This window comes from Podarcis filfolensis (genome assembly GCF_964270895.1).
Source record: "Podarcis filfolensis genome assembly, chromosome: 2".
In the NCBI taxonomy this organism is placed as follows: domain Eukaryota; kingdom Metazoa; phylum Chordata; class Lepidosauria; order Squamata; family Lacertidae; genus Podarcis; species Podarcis filfolensis.
This window is the reverse complement of record NC_139605.1, coordinates 104,469,107-104,486,604: the sequence shown is the minus strand read 5'-3', so window position 1 is coordinate 104,486,604 and position 17,498 is coordinate 104,469,107. Positions and strand designations below refer to the sequence as shown.

The 17,498-nt window shown below is 41.5% G+C and overlaps 1 protein-coding gene and 1 long non-coding RNA gene across 2 annotated transcripts in view; one reads left to right on the top strand and one right to left on the bottom strand.

Annotated features, from left to right (window-relative positions):
* The window catches only part of LOC310755762, a 1,619,227-nt gene that overhangs the window by 839,768 nt on the left and 761,961 nt on the right, over positions 1 to 17,498 (bottom strand). The gene's annotated exons all lie outside the window — the stretch shown is intronic.
* The window catches only part of ATAD5 (ATPase family AAA domain containing 5), a 30,477-nt gene that overhangs the window by 10,052 nt on the left and 2,927 nt on the right, over positions 1 to 17,498 (top strand). The window contains exons 7-21 of the mRNA XM_083598531.1: positions 245 to 426; positions 1,837 to 1,997; positions 2,227 to 2,371; positions 3,682 to 3,927; positions 5,843 to 5,939; positions 6,830 to 6,909; positions 7,185 to 7,330; positions 7,671 to 7,821; positions 9,177 to 9,338; positions 10,206 to 10,318; positions 12,483 to 12,576; positions 14,116 to 14,180; positions 14,776 to 14,941; positions 15,639 to 15,820; positions 16,646 to 17,469. Of these exons, the coding sequence (XP_083454657.1) occupies positions 245 to 426; positions 1,837 to 1,997; positions 2,227 to 2,371; positions 3,682 to 3,927; positions 5,843 to 5,939; positions 6,830 to 6,909; positions 7,185 to 7,330; positions 7,671 to 7,821; positions 9,177 to 9,338; positions 10,206 to 10,318; positions 12,483 to 12,576; positions 14,116 to 14,180; positions 14,776 to 14,941; positions 15,639 to 15,820; positions 16,646 to 17,469 (2,814 nt within the window). The remainder of the gene's footprint in view (positions 1 to 244; positions 427 to 1,836; positions 1,998 to 2,226; positions 2,372 to 3,681; positions 3,928 to 5,842; positions 5,940 to 6,829; positions 6,910 to 7,184; positions 7,331 to 7,670; positions 7,822 to 9,176; positions 9,339 to 10,205; positions 10,319 to 12,482; positions 12,577 to 14,115; positions 14,181 to 14,775; positions 14,942 to 15,638; positions 15,821 to 16,645; positions 17,470 to 17,498) is intronic.

Below are 17,498 nucleotides of genomic sequence, written 5' to 3'. Positions count from 1 at the left end.
TGAGCGCCGCAACCCCAGAGTTGGCCACGACGGGACCTAATGGTCTGGGGTCCTTTTACCTTTACCTTTACCTAGTGTTTCGGAGAAGCTTTCCTCCCATTACTGATCTTATCATTGTAGATTGTGGTAAGCTGCTCAGGAATCTTCGGGTTCTCCTGAACAGTTCCAAAGCCTTTGCTGCAAGGAATGCAAAACAAGATTAAATACTGAAGCTTATCTGCTTTTCGTTGTCACTTACACCTAGTGATCAAGATTCTGAAAATTCTCAAGATGGCAAGCAGTTCAAAGCGAAACGTGAATTTTTAATGAGTGGTTTGCCAGAGTCTTTAAAAAGGCAGATTGCAAAGAAAGCAGCAGCATTGGAAGCATATTCTTCAGTTAATTCCTCTTTTCGAACAGTGGTCCATGTTCAGCAGAAGGACTGTGGTGAGTATTGACCTCCTGAAGTTCTTGCAATGACTGTACATTATTGGAGCTTTTGCCTTAAAATAACGGTTATTGACTTTTTGTTACTACAAGAGACTAACAAATGTTTGGGTGGCATAAATTTAGATGAGTTTCATAAAACTATATTCTGTTTGGGCTTAGGCCAGAAGTGACTTCCCGGGCTTGGGGCCCCTGGACCCTCCACTGTCCATCAGCTGTTCAGTAGGAATCAGCTGATAAGGGAAAAGGCTTTGATATTGAGCAGAGTGTACAATTACAGATTCTTCTTCGACCAGTATACTGTATCTGCTACAAGAAGATCAAAGCAAGAGGGGGAAATGCTTCAGCAAGAGTGGTAGATTGTCTTTCTTTCAAATATGAGAAAAAAACATCCACACACTTTGCTATTGCATGCATGCGTTTTGGGGAGATGCAGTTTTTGAAGATAGGGACTCTAAATAGCTATAGGGCAGGGCAGGGTTTGTAGCTCAACTGTGAATTGACATTTGTGTTATTTTACAGGGATTGAGTCATGTTTACATTTTTGAGAGGTCAGGGCAGGTAAAGGATGATGGACAGCTTTTTTAAAAAACCCAAGTTTTACGAAATGTGGAGAAAAGGAAAGATGGAACTTGACTTACTAAGTTATGCCTCTGTCCCCATGAGGAATAGCTTTCTCTGTGTTATGTGACTGTGTGTGCATCTACCACTGGATGCAGGTCCTGACAGCTTATCCTGTTATAATGTGGTTCTCAGCCTAGACACTGTTCACACTCCTAGCTTAGAAGATGATTGCCTCTTACTTTGCAGGAACTTGAAGATGAAAAGAGCAGTGGGAATGGTGACAGCTTCTTTCATAAGGAAGAAGGCAGTGACAAAAACAAGCACTAATTTAGTCCTTCCTCTGCTCTCCTCTGCCCCAACTATAGACATTAACGCTGTTAAATGTTCTTTTTAATAGTTGGGAGAAATAGCATACGATCAGATAATTTTTTGTGCTTCCCTAGAGATGTATCATATTAGAAGAAGAGTAGCTGTGTAGAAGAGCCATAAGAGATAAAATGTTAAGGACAGCTTGCATAGGAGCAACCTAGATATTTTAAGAAGCAGATATTGGTTTTTTAACAGCACATATGGGACTGCAAAGTGCTGACAGTGCATGCCAGGGTAAGTGGAACACTGGTTTTAGTTAAAGGGACCTACCTGTCAAGTTCTTTTAGTTCAAGTGTCTGAATTCATCTGAGCCTGAATTCATCCTTTTTGTGCTGCACTGTCTGTAATGCTCTTTGCAAGGAGCCTGGCTACTGTCAACAAAGAGTTTTACCAATGGGTGAATATTTTTCTATAATTTATTCCTTGTTACCTATTTCTAAAACCCCGCTTGCTAATTGAGTCTTTATTCTTTCATAGGATGTTTGATGTGGAGGTTGACACCACCCTCATCACCTCTTCTAACTAATCTGAGAGAGGTGAATTCTGAAGTAACTGATATTGCAAAACTCACTTTTCCACTTGGTGAATTTTCTGTGTTAAAAACACAGCCTGACAGTACTGATTCTCCAATTGTTGTGGTTAGTATTTACAAATCTTTATTGCCATGATGGCTTTCAGTTCATCTGTTGTTATGAAAGCTTATCATTTTGTTTTTATTAAACTGACATGTAGCAGCTTAATGTTTTTTAAATCCATAGATCACGTGTTTCCCTGTGTCTGTTAGCGTACTACTAAACTCTGTTTTCTATCTTCAAAAATATTAATTGGGTATAAATATATTGTGTTGGTTTTTATTTTATTTTATAGTCTTCTGGATGGCGACCAGTTTTTTCTGAAACACAAAGGAATTGTTTGTTGGAGGAGATTCAGTCTTCCAATGCCCAGTTTCCTGTGAAACGGTTTTTTCATTTGCTGTTGAAAAAGCAAGCTGCTTACCAAACTCCTAAACAAGGTTAGCAAGTATATGTAACTGACATGTAAAATTCAGGCATGGGTAGCAAGTACCGTATTTTTCGCCCCATAGGACGCACCGGCCCATAGGACGCACCAAGTTTTTTTTTTGGGGGGGGGGGAAATAAAGAAAAAATATTTATTCCCCCCCCCAGGCGCTTGTGGAGCCGGCTGTCCCCGGAGCTTGCGGGGCAGGCAGCAGGGAGAAGCGCTCTTCTCCCCACCGCCCGCCTGCAGAACAGGTCCAGGGACAGTGGGAAGACGCGCTGTGCCTCCCAGCTGTCCCCAGTGCTTGCGGGGCAGGCAGCGGGGAGAAGCGCTCTTTTCCCCGCCGCCCGCCTGCAGACAAGGTCCAGGGACAGCGGGAAGACGCGCTGCGCCTCCCAGCTGTCCCTGGAGCTTGCGTGGCAGGCAGCGGGGAGAAGCGCTCTTCTCCCCGCCGCCCGCCTGCAGACCAGGTCCGCGGACAGCGGGAAGACGCGCTGCGCCCCCCCCACTGTCCCCGGAGCTTGCGGGGCTGGCGGCGGGGAGAAGCACGCGTCTCCCCGCCGTCAGCCTCCAAACCACATCGGGAGACAGCGGGATGGTGCCGTTCCACCTCCCCACTGTCCCCCAACCTTGTGGGGCTGGCGCTGCGGCTCTCCTGAAGCCTGGAGAGCGAGAGGGGTCGGTGCACACCGACCCCTCTCGCTCTCCAGGCTTCAGCGAAAGCCTGCATTCACCCCATAGGACGCACACACATTTCCCCTTCATTTTTGGAGGGGAAAAAGTGCGTCCTATAGGGCGAAAAATACGGTAAATTTCTAGCAGCACAATCCTAAGCATGTTTGCTGTTAATAGTTATTACCACTGCAGTCCCTTCCCCTAGAGGTGGCAGACCAATTGGAGGCCTGGATATATTGAAGCATTTTTGCTCAGAAATAAAGCCTGTTTGTTCAATGGAACTTACTCACAGGAAAGTATACACAGGATTTCAGCCTAGGCGACTTAAAAGATCTTTGCTGAAGTCTGCATGCATGCAAGCAGAGTCTTTCTTTAAGCAAGTAGTGGTAGTGGTAGTGACAGCACCCCCCACTTCCTCATGGGTGTTGCTGCTCCACAGAGATCTTCAGGTAGTGGGGCCATGTCTTAGAACATGGGGTTGCAGGGGGGAGCTGGAAAAACCCCACACTCTTGTGGAACACAGTACTTTGCATATTAGCCAACGTGACTAAAGCCTGTTTGTCTAGATTAGTTGGTGGTGGCAAGAGTAAGAGGTGCTAGGAATTGTTCAGTGGTATGACGTTGCATGTTTTGTTTTTCTTTGTCTAGCAAAGCAATGTGAAGCTGTTAGCCCTGGGACAAATGCAGACTCTGATAATCGAAAAGCAACCAAAAGAAAACGAAAAGCTGAAGATCACAAATCCAAAAGAAGGAAACAAATTGGAAAAGCAGAGATTAAATTTCCAGACCAGGTTCCATGTGAAAAACAGACTGGCATGGAAAACATAAACCCCGTAATAAATTTAGATGAGACAAAAGACTCTGAACTTGGATCAGAAAGTAGTTTTGCTTCTGGTAACTTACACTTTATCCATAATATTTTAGAACATATTAAGCATGGCTGTTGTGATTAAGAACATAGTTCTTATTTAACTAGATGTGGAAGTGAATCCATTCTAAAATGGCTAATCTGAAACGTCCTCAAATTAATACATGTTGTGCTCAAGATGAAAAATTATTTTAAAAGGTAAAGGACCCCTGGATGGTTAAATCCAGTCAAAAGTGACTAAGGGGTGTGGTGCTCATCTCGCTTTAGGCCGAGGGAGCCAGCGTTTGTCCACAGAAAGCTTTCCGGGTCATGGGGCCAGCATGACTAAACTGCTTCTGGTGGAACGGGACACTGTGACGGAAGCCAGAGCACACAGAAACGCTGTTTACCTTCCCACGACAGTGGTACCTGTTTATCTACTTGCACTGGTGTGCTTTCAAACTGCTAGGTTAGCAGGAGCTGGGATGGAGTAATGGGAGCTCACCCCGTTGCGGGGATTTGAACTGCCGACCTTTCGATCAGCAAGCCCAAGAGGCTCAGTGGATTAGACCATAGCACCAACGGTGTCTTTAAAAATATATTTATATTATAAATATTTATTGCAAAAGCACCATATTTCAATAAACCTGTTTGCATATAATTCGCTTTCTCTTGCTCCTGACATAATAAGTGAGTTTATATATTGCAGCTAAATCCTGAATCCTGAAAAACCGCTCTGACAAGGGCAGGGGGAAACTATATTTTTCCAATAAGTTGGGATTGACATTCTGACTGCTGTTAACAGAACAGTGACATTTCAAAGTCCACCTTATCAGCGCAGTCCTCTTACGTAATGAAAGAATATATTTAACAGGTTCTTCAGAACCTCATACCCTGTTTTTTTATGACAATTGTTATATGGATATTTGTGAAGTTACAGTCTATTGATTCACAGAGAACCTTATTGGAGCACAGCCCAGTAGACCTAAAAGGAATTAATGTACTTTAAAAAATAAGCACCATGACTTTACCAGCTGCCTTCTCTATGAATGAAAAAAATGCTTTTTATGGTCTCTGGAAGCAATTGCTGGGAGCGGGGCACTGGGAGCAGCATACAGGAAGGGGAATCTATAATACACACTTGCTTTTTGCTTCACCATTGGGATCTTTGAGTCTATTCTACTGACTCATGATACTATTTTATTGTAAGTTAGATTGCTGATTTAAAAATGCAAATTACCGTATTTTTTGCTCTATAAGACTCACTTTTTCCCTCCTAAAATGTAAGGGGAAATGTGTGTGCGTCTTATGGAGCGAATGCAGGCTGCGCAGCTATCCCAGAAGCCAGAACAGCAAGAGGGATTGCTGCTTTCACTGCCCAGCGATCCGTCTTGCTGTTCTGGCATCTGAGATTCAGAATATTTTTTTTCTTGTTTTCCTCCTCCAAAAACTAGGTGTGTCTTGTGGTCTGGTGCGTCTTATAGAGCGAAAAATACGGTATATATTCAAGAGTGTCTTAACCATTTGCCTTTAGTTTCTTGCAAACATAAAGCTGTAACTTTCAATCCAGTTATTTTCAAATCCACTTATTCTGAAGCCTTCAGGGTTAGTAGCTTGAGCATTTGTCTTTGCGTTTATGTTTGTCAAAGGATCTGATAATCAGTAATACCGATTAATATTCCAGTATCCTGTGCTGTCAATTTGACAGTAATGCATCTGAGACTGAAATGTAAAACATTCTATATAATGTTGTAGGGTGAAGCTACAGGGAGGCCCCCCCCTTAAACCGCTGCAGCTTTGACCTATAAATATTGATCACAATTTATCTCACTGTTTCCATTCTGTAGGCCAGACATTTGGGCTAAAAACATCTTCAGAAAATGAAATAATAAATCTTATTTGTTTCTGCTTGGGGTAATTATTAAAATAGGTAATTTCTGTGTTCATGTTCATCATCTGCAGATTTTGCAAATGAAGATGTGCTCTGGACAGAAAAATACCAGCCACAGCACTCCAATGAACTTGTAGGAAACGCTGCTGCAGTTCAGAAACTACACAGGTTAGAAACTGTTGAATTTCTTGTATCTTTTTTTAAAAGTACTTATTGCAGCAACTGGGTTTCCCTCCAGATTTTTGTGATATGTTCTGCTAGTCAAAGGTCACTAGGTGTGACTGCACCGTGTTGGCATAGGAGAGTACATGAGTATGTGGCTTGAGCCAGTCTCTTAACTGGTTAGGAAAATTGACAGTGGTAAGTGTATATCAGCTCAATAGCTGGGATTCTGTTGGGTCCATGTTGGCAGCTTCATGAAGCTCCTAAACAACTTTTATAAACACCTTTCAGTTTTAAAAGCACTGAGGGTTTCACATAAGAACCCCACCCCCTGGTGAAAACAGTCTCTGGTCATGTGCTGTTCCTTTTCCCTACCACCACCCTTTCAGTGTCGTGTTAGAACACACCGCACATTTAGATAGTGGCTTAATTTGCATATCATGCACGCATGACTTCAGCGGCTTCTCCCACTCCCCAGTTTCTCAGCTTGTCCTGCTATCCAGACCAAAGATTGTGGTTTATAACCCACTCGGTTCAATTTATTTATTTTTCTGTATTTATATTCCCACCCTTCAACTAATGGTTGCAGGGCGGGTCACTACATAATACAGAAAGTCAGCCTTCGCCAACTGGAACATTTTGGAGAGCAGAAACTGATGAAGAAGACAATTAATAATACCACATATATAACTTAATAATACAGATTCTCTGATGCAGTACTTCATCCGATACGAAATTATCTCTTGTGTCTTTAAGGGAAAGCAAAAATAACAGCTGCCAGTCCTGCTCATGCTAAGCCATAGCTTAGCGTGATATGAGAACCAGTCTTATACGTCCCAGTAAATAGTACAAATGTGCACAAAGACACCAGAATAGTCCTATGTCTTTATTTTTAGGTGGCTGTGTGAATGGAAAAAAAGAGCTGACTGTGAAGAAGACAGAACTCAAAAAGAAGCAAAAGGTGGCAGCCAAGATGGTACTTCAGAATCTTTCTTCAATCTGCAAAATAATGAGTTTTATATTAATAAAAATGATTTATTTCAGAAACCGAATGAAGGCTTATGAGTGGGATATAAGCTTTAGAATATGTAAGATTGTTTTAAATTTTGTTTCATCTAGGGTTATTGGTTGTTTTTTTAAAAAAATGGAAGTTGGTTTGAGTTTGCTTTTTTTTTTTCTTAGAAAGGGAGGCAGAAAAAATATATAAAATAACACAGCCAAATGTGTGTTTACTCTGATATACCTTACTAGAATCCTTTGACAATGTGGATTTTAAAGATGAGAAGTCGGACAGCGAGGAAGAGAGTGTTCTATGCAATACAATGCTGCTTATCGGTCCCCCAGGCATCGGGAAGACAGCAGCGGTTTATGCCTGCGCACAGGAGCTTGGCTTCAAGGTTTGTACAGTCATACCTCGGGTTGAATGTGCTTCGGGATGAGAGCGTTCGAGTTGTGCTCCGCGGCAACCCGGAAGTAACGGAGCGTGTTACTTCCGGGTTTCGCCGCTTGCGCATGCGCAGACGCTCAAAATGACTTCGCGTGCATGTGCAGAAGCGGCGAAAAGCAACGCGCGCAGACATGCCGTCACTGGTTACATGTGCTTCTAGATCCGAACAGGGCTCCAGAACAGATCCCGTTCGCATCTAGAGGTACCACTGTATTGGGTAGCTACTTACATAACAAATGTGGAACCTGCAAAGTGATTTTAACAAATCTTAATTTATAACATTCTTGCAGATATTTGAAGTTAATGCTTCTTGTCAGCGCAGCGGAAGGCAGATTCTCTCCCAGCTAAAGGAAGCTACTCAGTCTCATCAGGTGGACAAACAAGGTGTAAATGTTCATAAGCCATGCTTCTTTAACAATTACAGTAGCACTAAATCACCCAGTAAGTAATGAGCTTCTTTGTTTTATCAGTAGAGAAGTGAACAAAATTGGTTGGAACATGAATTTATTTTTTAAGATTTTATGCACCACACCATTTTTTAAAAAAATGAGTTTCAGGGCAGTGTACTGTCACAGTTGCTGACTAAAAGGAATCTATGCTGTAAAATAAATGCCTTAATTTTCATGTAGGCAGAACTCAGGTGTCAGCTTGTCATGGTTGCCATTTATAGAAGTGGTATACGTACATTTTGATGGTATAATACATATTGCTAATTGGAAGGGAGTGAGGTTGACCTCCTCCTACTTCCCCTTCCCTGGCCAATATCCCAAACCTCTGCTGCTGGGCTGCAGTTAATAAGGAGCAGTGCTGAGAGAAAGTCTTGCCCTTGCTTTCCTCATGATGCCTGACTGTTAGCTCCATGCCAAGGGAATGAGGGTGCTTCCTTCTCACAGTTCTGTTCATCGGGGCATCCCCTGTCCCCCCACACCTTGTCCATAGTAGCAGTAGTACCTCCTGGCAGGCGCTATAGAAGCACACTTTTTCCAAGACCACTGGGCCACATGGGTACTTTAGATTGTTCGTGGCTTTCCAGAGGTAAGGAGAGTGGAGTGCACCTTAGTACCATGGCCAAATAATGAGAACTTTTAATATATAAATGGCACTTCAGAATTTCTGGTCATGCTGACCACCTAGTGTTTATGAGTCCAGAGAGCATGCATAGAGTGAAACTTTCGGAATGGTCTTGTGGTAAAGAAGCCACACTAACCTCCCACCAGTTTCCTTTCTCCCTCAGTGAGACCAGCCCCAGAGAAACTGGTCCTTGTGCCTTCTGTCCATTTGAAGATTTATGGGGCATGAAAGTAGGACGATAACCTCCTCACCCTCATTTTCTCGGGCAAAGGATGGCTGAGGCTTTAGAGATCACTTCATTTGGAAACTGAAATTGTATTATGAAGATGCATAAGTATTGCAAGACTGATTTTATGTGGAATACCTATATCCTGCTTCATAGCCCAGAGAGGCTCTTACAGTAGCTTTTAAAAGATTATCAGAATAAAACATCAATCAGTTTTGAGTATAGGGAACAGAAATTGCATGACACCCGTATGCAACCAGGATAATTCAGGCAGTATTTGCAGACCTCGCCCTTGCTCTTTCATGTTCCCCTGAGCGAGGCATTGGGATTGGGCAGCTGAATTTTTCTCATCTATGATGGAAGCAATCTGCCCTTGCTGGACATGGCAGCACATCTCACCATAGTCCTGCGAGGAAAGGGTGTGGAGTTCTGCAACTGGATTATGCAAGCCAATGCTTTCTCTTTCAAGTTTAAGACAAAAATGAAATGTATATTTCAGGAAAAAGCTCTCCCAGAAAAGAGAAGTCCCCAAGAAAGTTTCCCGTTTCACCCAGAAAAGTTGGATTAAAGCAAAGCTCGGCATCCAAAACACTAGCAAACTACTTCAAAATTTCTCCTAGGCCTAAGAATGAAGAAGAAAAGGTGCAAGAAAACAACAAAGGTAGGTTTTTAACATCACATGCGTGTGCTTGATCTTTGGAGATGGGAAACAAAAGATCATAGTGTATTTGTGTAGAAATGAACTCCCAGCATGTGTAATCAGACATGAAAACTGAGCTATAATCTATGGCAGCCATATAAATGTAGGGTGGTTGTTCATTCTGCCAACTAAACACCTGTTGATGTGCTATTCCAGGTACAAAAGCAGAACAATGTCCTCTCCCTCACTTTCTTGGTCTTCCTTTTCCTCCGCCGCTTCCCCAACTAACACCCTCAACCTAATTGAGGAGCTGGAAGCCACTGAGTCTTACAAGTTTCTTTATAAAAAAAAACTTTCCCCTCCTTTACAAACAAATATACTTCAGTGTATCTCAGTGGTTCTTCGAGTATGTAGAAATAATTGCCTTATTTTGGAGTTTCGCTTCCAAACAGATAGAATGGATTTAGAAGCACTGTGTATAGCTTCCATGGTCTAGCCCTGTGTTAGAACAGCACAATGAAGGTCACATGCAGCGCTCCCTGCCTCCTTTCTATCCTTTCAGTACCAGCAGAGAAACAATGAGAGCCATGGGTGCATTCTGTGTTAGTGGCTATGCATTTAAGACCAGACAAGTGATAAATCAAAAGGTTGCTGCTTGGGGAATGATTGCAAATGTTACAGAATAAAAATGTAGAGAGCATGAGCAAACTTTCAATGTACTGCTTAGATATTACAAATCATTGTAAAATCAGATCTGAGAGGAAAGGCAATCTGAAGATATTTTTATGTATATGTGGCAGACATCACACATGCTTAAGTGATTTTTTTGGCAGCATTGCTGGACCTTTCTTTTCCACTGATACAGATCCTACTATATTATTCATGCAGGATATACAGAACGCTTGCCTAAAGAAAAAGCGCAGATCCAATCTTTAAAAAAGGAAACTGGAGAAGAGGATTCCAGTAAAAAAAGTGCAACTTCTCTTATCCTCTTTGAAGAGGTAAGACATAAATGCAGGTCTTGCTTTCTGAAGAAAAAGTTTCAGCACCATCCAGAATAAAGGAAAGAGGGCCAGAGTTGGCCAGCTATGATGTATCTATCTCCCCCAACTCCCATAATACAACCTTAAAGTAAAGGTAAAGCACCCCTGACAGTAAAGTCCAGTCACAAACGAATCTGGGGCTGCGGTGCTCATCTCGCTTTAGTGGCCGAGGGAGCCAACGTTTGTCCACAGACAGTTTTTCCGGGTCATGTGGCCAGCATGACTAAGCCGCTTCTGGCGAAACCAGAGCAGCGCACAGAAATGCCGTTTACCTTCCCGCTGGAGCGGTACCTATTTATCTACTTGTACTTTGATGTGCTTTCGAACTGCTAGGTTGGCAGGAGCTGGGACTGAACTCACCCCGTCGCAGGGATTCGAACCGCCGACCTTCCAATCGGCAAGTCCTAGGCTCAGTGATTTACATCACAGCGCCACCCGCGTCCCATACAGCCTTACTATGGGTTAAATCCATTTGCACAATGAGAGCCAGTATGGTGTAGTGGTTAAGAGCGGTAGTCTCGTAATCTGGGGAACCGGGTTCGCGTCTCCGCTCCTCCACATGCAGCTGCTGGGTGACCTTGGGCCAGTCACACTTCTTTGAAGTCTCTCAGCCCCACTCACCTCACAGAGTGTTTGTTGTGAGGGAGGAAGCGAAAGGAGAATGTTAGCCGCTTTGAGACTCCTGAAGGGGAGTGAACGGCGGGATATCAAATCCAAACTACTCTTCTTCTCTTCTACTTCACATTCCCACCCCTGCAGTCCCCATACCCAACACCTACTTTGGAGGGGCCTTCAAGCTTCCAGAGCAAACGCTGGATGGAGCATGGGGTGCAACGGAGGTGGTGGGGTGGCGGCGGACAAGAGGAAGAAGAATTACCATTGCATGAGTCACTCTCACACTTTTGCATACAAACTTAGACATTTTTCTTTTAATTTTATTTATTTTTTTTTTTTTGCCAGCGCAGTTTTTGTAGCGGTGCTCAAGTTTATATGGCAGCTCCCACATTCTGTACTGCCTATCAACTATCTTTTATCGTTTGAAGCTGGATTGTATTAAATTAACCATCCTTAATGTAAACATAGTTTGTCACTCCAGACAAAATGACAACCCATAGTTAAATAAAAAGCAAAAGCTTCTGAGTGTCCCTGCAGGCTGGAGAGCTGGGGAGGAGCTTAAGCTCATTTATGCTAAACACTAGACCATGGTTTAGCTTGACGTGTAAACATTCATACATTTTATTTGTATGCTGCTTTTCCACTAAAGGATCATGCCGAAAGCAGCTTACAACAAAGAGATAGGGATGCATTTTAAACATACACTATAAAACAATTTCATTATAACTTAGCAAAACAATAATGTAACAAGTTCATAATAACATAGCAAAACATACAAAAAACAAGAATTGTTGTTTTAAATATTTTAGTAACAAGATTACTTAAACAGCATGTAGGATCCAATAGCAAAAATAAGAAGGGAACGTCACAGTTTCACCGGAGTCCTAGAAACATCCCTCTGTTGCTCACAGTGTCTCTCCTGCAGGAGCTTCTTTTAAGGCTTCCAAGGGATGGTGTTGCCAAACATGGTCAATAAGCTGGACGACTTTTGTACTTTTAAAATTTATCCATTTATTTATTCATAATTCTGGCAGTTTCCTTTCTTTTTTTTACATTTGTATAACTGATAAAGGTTTACAAATGCCATCTCTAGTGCACTGGGTTTCAAGTGACATGTGAAAAGCAGTCTCACTGCTTTCTCCGTATTCCCCGTATTCTCCGTAGCAAAAGAAAGTTGAATAGGTAGAATATTTATGTTATTCTGAATTTTATTTGCTTGATTTGATCTAGAACTGCACATATTCTAGTTCTGATGTTGTATATTTAAACTTAAAAAATATATGGATTGGATGCAGAATAAATTAGTTAAGTCCCATTGATTTCAATGGGAATGTAATGACTTGTCTCACCGATTTCAATGGGAACTATATTTGGTTAACTTAGTCTGAATTCAATCCTATTTTTGTACTCAAACATCATACCGGATCTGGAATCATTTGAAAAACAGAAAAAGCAAATATGAAATCTGTTGGACATTATATGAATAAACACTTTCCACTTCTCATAGGTTGATGTAATATTTGATGAAGATGTTGGATTTCTAAATGCAATAAAAACATTCATGAGCACTACCAAGAGACCTGTCATTCTTACTACCAATGGTGAGTATTATGATGATGATTCCAAGTATCTTATTAATGCTTTGAATAAGTGAACATTAGAACAGTGAAATTTCTCTTTTGGAGTTTGAGAAAACAGTTTGAAATCTTGAATTCAAGAAGGTTTCTCTTTCTTTTTTTTAAAGAAATATTTATTAAGATTTTACAAAAACAGATATACAAAAACACATAATAAGAAAAGCAAAAAATAAATAAAAGTAAACACACAAAAAAAATACAAAAAATTAAAAACAATTCTTTTTCAAAAGTTGCAAGTTTTGGTTGTTACTGTGTCCCCCTAGAGGAGGTTTGACATTGCTACAATAACAACTGGACTATAGGAAAATTCCTTTTCAAAACAATCTCTAACCGTGGGATTGGCCTTGGATTTTCATGAGAGTGTTATGGCAGATGGGAGAGGAAAGTTAGAGCTGGCGCAAGAAAAGATTACTAGGTCTGGAAGACAATACAGGACAGATACTGCGCAGCAGCGAAGGCCTTCAATATCTGGCACATCTGGAACATCAGGGGCTGCACCTCCACAGATCAAACCAAAAGTTATGTCGTCTGAAGATGTTTTGGCACAAGCACTTGGGAAAATTAATTCAAGAAGGTTTCTCAGGCAATGCAGGGGGGATGCCTAACCCTTTTTCCTATGGGTGCTTTCTGCTCAAAGTAACTGTTTACTTTTCAGCACCCTATGCTGAGGGAACAAACATGCTGTTCCTTTTATGGTTGTTTGTAGGCTGGTCTCTCTTAGAAACAGCACAGTGGATCTAATTCATTCTGCAACCCCATTTGTTGTGCCCACATTTTGTCTTTTCTGAGTCTCGCCCCACAAGTCAGCACCCTACTTCTGTTTCCACCTTTATCTTTGTTGTTCACCATATTACGCGGGTGGTGCTGTCGTCTAAACCACTGACCCTCTTGGGCTTGCTGATCGGAAGGTCGGCGGTTCGAATCCCTGCGATGGGGTGAGCTCCTGTTGCTCTGTCCCAGCTCCTGCCAACCTAGCAGTTCGAGAGCACGCCAGTGCAAGTAGATAAATAGGTACCGCTGTGGCGGGAAGGTAAATGGCATTTCCGTGTGCTCTGGTTTCCGTCATGGTGTCCCGTTGCGCCAGAAGACAAACACCGGCTCCCTTCGCCTGAAAGCGAGATGAGCGTCGCAACCCCATAGTCGCCTTTGACTGGTCTTAACTGTCCAGGGGTCCTTTTCCTTACCTTACACCATACTACACAAAATGTAGGGCAGTTCTTCACCTGTTTTCACACAGAGTGAACTCTTCCTCTAGGACTTGTATAAATGTTGGCAGAACAGCAGTGGGAGCTCTTTTCCTATTCAAGAGCTATTGGAGAGTAGAAGCATTGAAGATTAGCTTCTGTCTCTCTCTCCCCCCCCCCAAATGCATCTTTTTCTCCTCTTCTCCTGTTGTAATATAAGTTAACTATAATATGTTCAGGGCTCACATTCTAATATTACATTAAAATAATTCTCAATGGTCAAATTTTAAAAGGATTTACTTCTGAATCTTTTGTGTAGATCCATCATTTAGTTTAATATTTGATGGCTGCCTAGAAGAAATCACCTTCAGTATACCTTCTATGGTAAGTCTTTCACTTTTGGAATATAAAACAAGCAGTTTACGATTTCTTAGTATGACAAAACGTGGACCCAACTATTATTGCAACTGCAGTTGAATTCATAGATTTGTGAAATTTATGCCTTAGTTAAAGCATCACCCATGCAAGAGGCTTTAAGACAGCTCTGCAGTGACAGCAAATCTTTACAAATAATGTACCATACAGCACGGTTGACTTGTAACCCTCTACTTTTTAGTAGTTAAATAGGATTTAACACTGCAGTTAGGAACATAGGAAGCTGCCTTATACTGAGTCAGATAATTGCGCTGTCTAGCTTAGCTTTGTCTGCACTGGCTGGCAGCAGCTTTCCAGTCGTACCTGGAGATGCTAGAGACTGAACCTGGGACATTCTGTATGCAAAGCAGATGCCCTACCAGTGAGCTACAGCTCTTCCCATAAAGGTTCAAATTTTGCTTACATGTGTTGTATTTAAACACTACCCATTCATGGCAGACAGCATTAGTTAGTAGGTACAGATTCTTAGCATGTAAAGTAACATTCTGCTGTTGTGCTTCTTTTCCAAATTGTATTACTAATTTTTGAATCTGTTTTGTTTTAGATAAATGTTGCCAGCTATCTCCAAGTTCTCTGTTTGGCTGAGAACTTAAGAATGGATATAAGAGATCTTGCTGCTTTGTTAACTGCAAATAATTGTGACGTCAGACAAAGTATTTTGTACTTACAGTTCTGGGTTCGGAGTGGCGGTGGCTATTTAAAAGAAAAAGGTATGGTACTGTGCAGCAAGTCTGCCCAGCTGGGGTAGTGAACAAAGTAGTTCACATGTCAAAAGTGTTTGTTGTTGTTTACCTGGTAAACAGTTAAAATGCTTTTTAAAAATCCACTCTATTTGTCTATTAGAAAGAACAATAGAACTGGTAAGAAAACGTTGCAATGTATCCTTGATCCCTAATAGACAGCTCTTGTTCCAGCTAGCTTATGTCCTCCTCCAGGATACTAAAATGTAAGAAGACAAAGCAGGCCAATTCATTGTCCTTCCCCCTTGGTTTTTTTTGGTTTCTTTTTCCAGCTGATGGCATTCTCGGGCTGCTTTTTGGGTTATTTTTAACGTTTTTAACTTCTGCATACATCTGCTTTCACCTGAGTATATGGCACCCTTTAGGATCCAATCCTGTTGGCACTCAGTCACCAGAATTTGTTATTAGAGAGAATTAGTGTGATTTTTATTGGATAGATGAAGAAGCAACATAGAACAGATGAGGAAATTACAGAATGAAGCTGCAACAAGGGGAAACTAGACTAAAAGAAGTAAACAATCAAATGAGTAATGGCAGCAGAGAAAATATCCAAATTTCAAAAAATCTATACCAAGAATATATTTTTTTTAAAAAAAGGACCAGAACTGCTACACTGCTGTCAGAGCTTATCATTGTTATGAATTCCATTTGAAACTCTTGTTTATAGGAGGAGAGAGAGAGGTAAGTGGCAAAGAACAGATTATTTGCATTGAAGATGCAACCAGCTCCAAGATCAGTAAACCTGGCCCTCCAGTGAATCTTCCAAAATGTGACACAGGCTGCACTGAGAACTTGCTTGGCCTTAAGAACATCTTTTTGCCTTCCGAAGATTTGTTCCAATTTCTTAAGGTACGTTTATTTTGGTACAATGAACTTCCCTAGGGCATGCTGCTGATTAATGACATAAATGAAACAGAATACCATTACAAAAAAAATTTATTGTGGCATCTTTTAAAAAAATGTTTGGTTCATGCATTTTTGTAGGTGGAAGTCAAATTAGCACTATCCAAGTAGAATGGATGAGCAACCATGTTGGCACATGAAAAATACTTTAGAGAGGGAACTCCTAGGGAATTAAACACACACACACACACACACACACACACACACACACAAACATTGTTTACTCACTTAAACCAAAGTTGCACAGTTCTGCACTCATAATGGCTGCTTTAGAAAATACTGTTTCATCTGGTTTATTGTTTATTGCTTTCATGCTTTAGAGCAGGCCTGTCCAACCGATCTACAGAGCCAGTGTGGTGTAGTGGTTAAGAGCGGTAATCACGTAATCTGGGGAACCGGGTTCGCGTCTCCGCTCCTCCACATGCAGCTGCTGGGTGACCTTGGGCTAGTCACACTTCTTTGAAGTCTCTCAGCCCCACTCACCTCACAGAGTGTTTGTTGTGGGGGAGGAAGGGAAAGGAGATTGTTAGCTGCTTTGAGACTCCTGAAGGGGAGTGTAAGGTGGGATATCAAATCCAAACTCTTCTCCTTCTGCAATAAAGCTCAACAATTCTGGTCAACCCAATGGGTAGATCACTGCCAGTTTATTTATAGTTGGGAGTAGATCGCAGTCTCTTGGAAGTTGGACACCTCTGCTTTAGAGTGACTGTATATGCTACAAATCTGTTAAGGAAAATTTTAAAACTTATTCATTAATTCCATCTTTCACAGCATGAAATCACAACAAAAGAAGACTGGAGTAGACTGACAGATCTGCTCACAGAATTCCAGATGAAGAATATAGACTTTATTTATAGTAATCTTGAATTCATTTTACCTTTACCAGTTAATATACTTCCAGAACCAATGCTAATGGCTAATCCTTCATGTAACACAGTTACAGAAAACGCTTCAAGTAATAAGTCTTTGGAGAGCGATTGCTTAGAGGAAACAAGCCCTGTGAAAAAGGTTAAACGGACAAAGCGCCAAAGAGTTACAGCTTTCTTAGATGATAGTGATTTATTTGAAAGTGATTTAGACTATTCTGGTTTCATTACTTTACCATCTGGCATGCCTAGTTCATGCTTGGAAGAAGAAAAGGGTGGACTGGAGCCTGCGATGGGTAACACAGCAGCACTGGACAGTGGAACGCCAGCGAAAGCAAAGAGCTCTGCACCAGCATACCAGTGCCTAAATTCAGTAACTGAATTTGTGGACAACATGTCTTTCTTAGATTATTGCTTCAACAGGAGGTGTCAGGAATCAAAACAATCATGTAAATATGAGGAATTTATTTGGACAAAAGGGAAGATAAAAAATGGTCTGTCGGATGAGTTCAGCATGGAGCCTAATGACTGGTGGAACTTCAAAAGCTCTGCTGAGCTGAAAGCAACTGCGGAGGCACTCAGTTTTCACAAGTGCATTAAGACGATTTCAAAAATTATGGAAAGTAACTCTAGCAGGACTCCTGGGAAGGATGAATTGGAAGAACTTGCACTCAATGTTTCAAAAGACAGAGCCGATTTATACTTTGGTCAGTCAATAGCTAATTCCAGGTAAGGTCAAAATACCACAGGTGTATGCT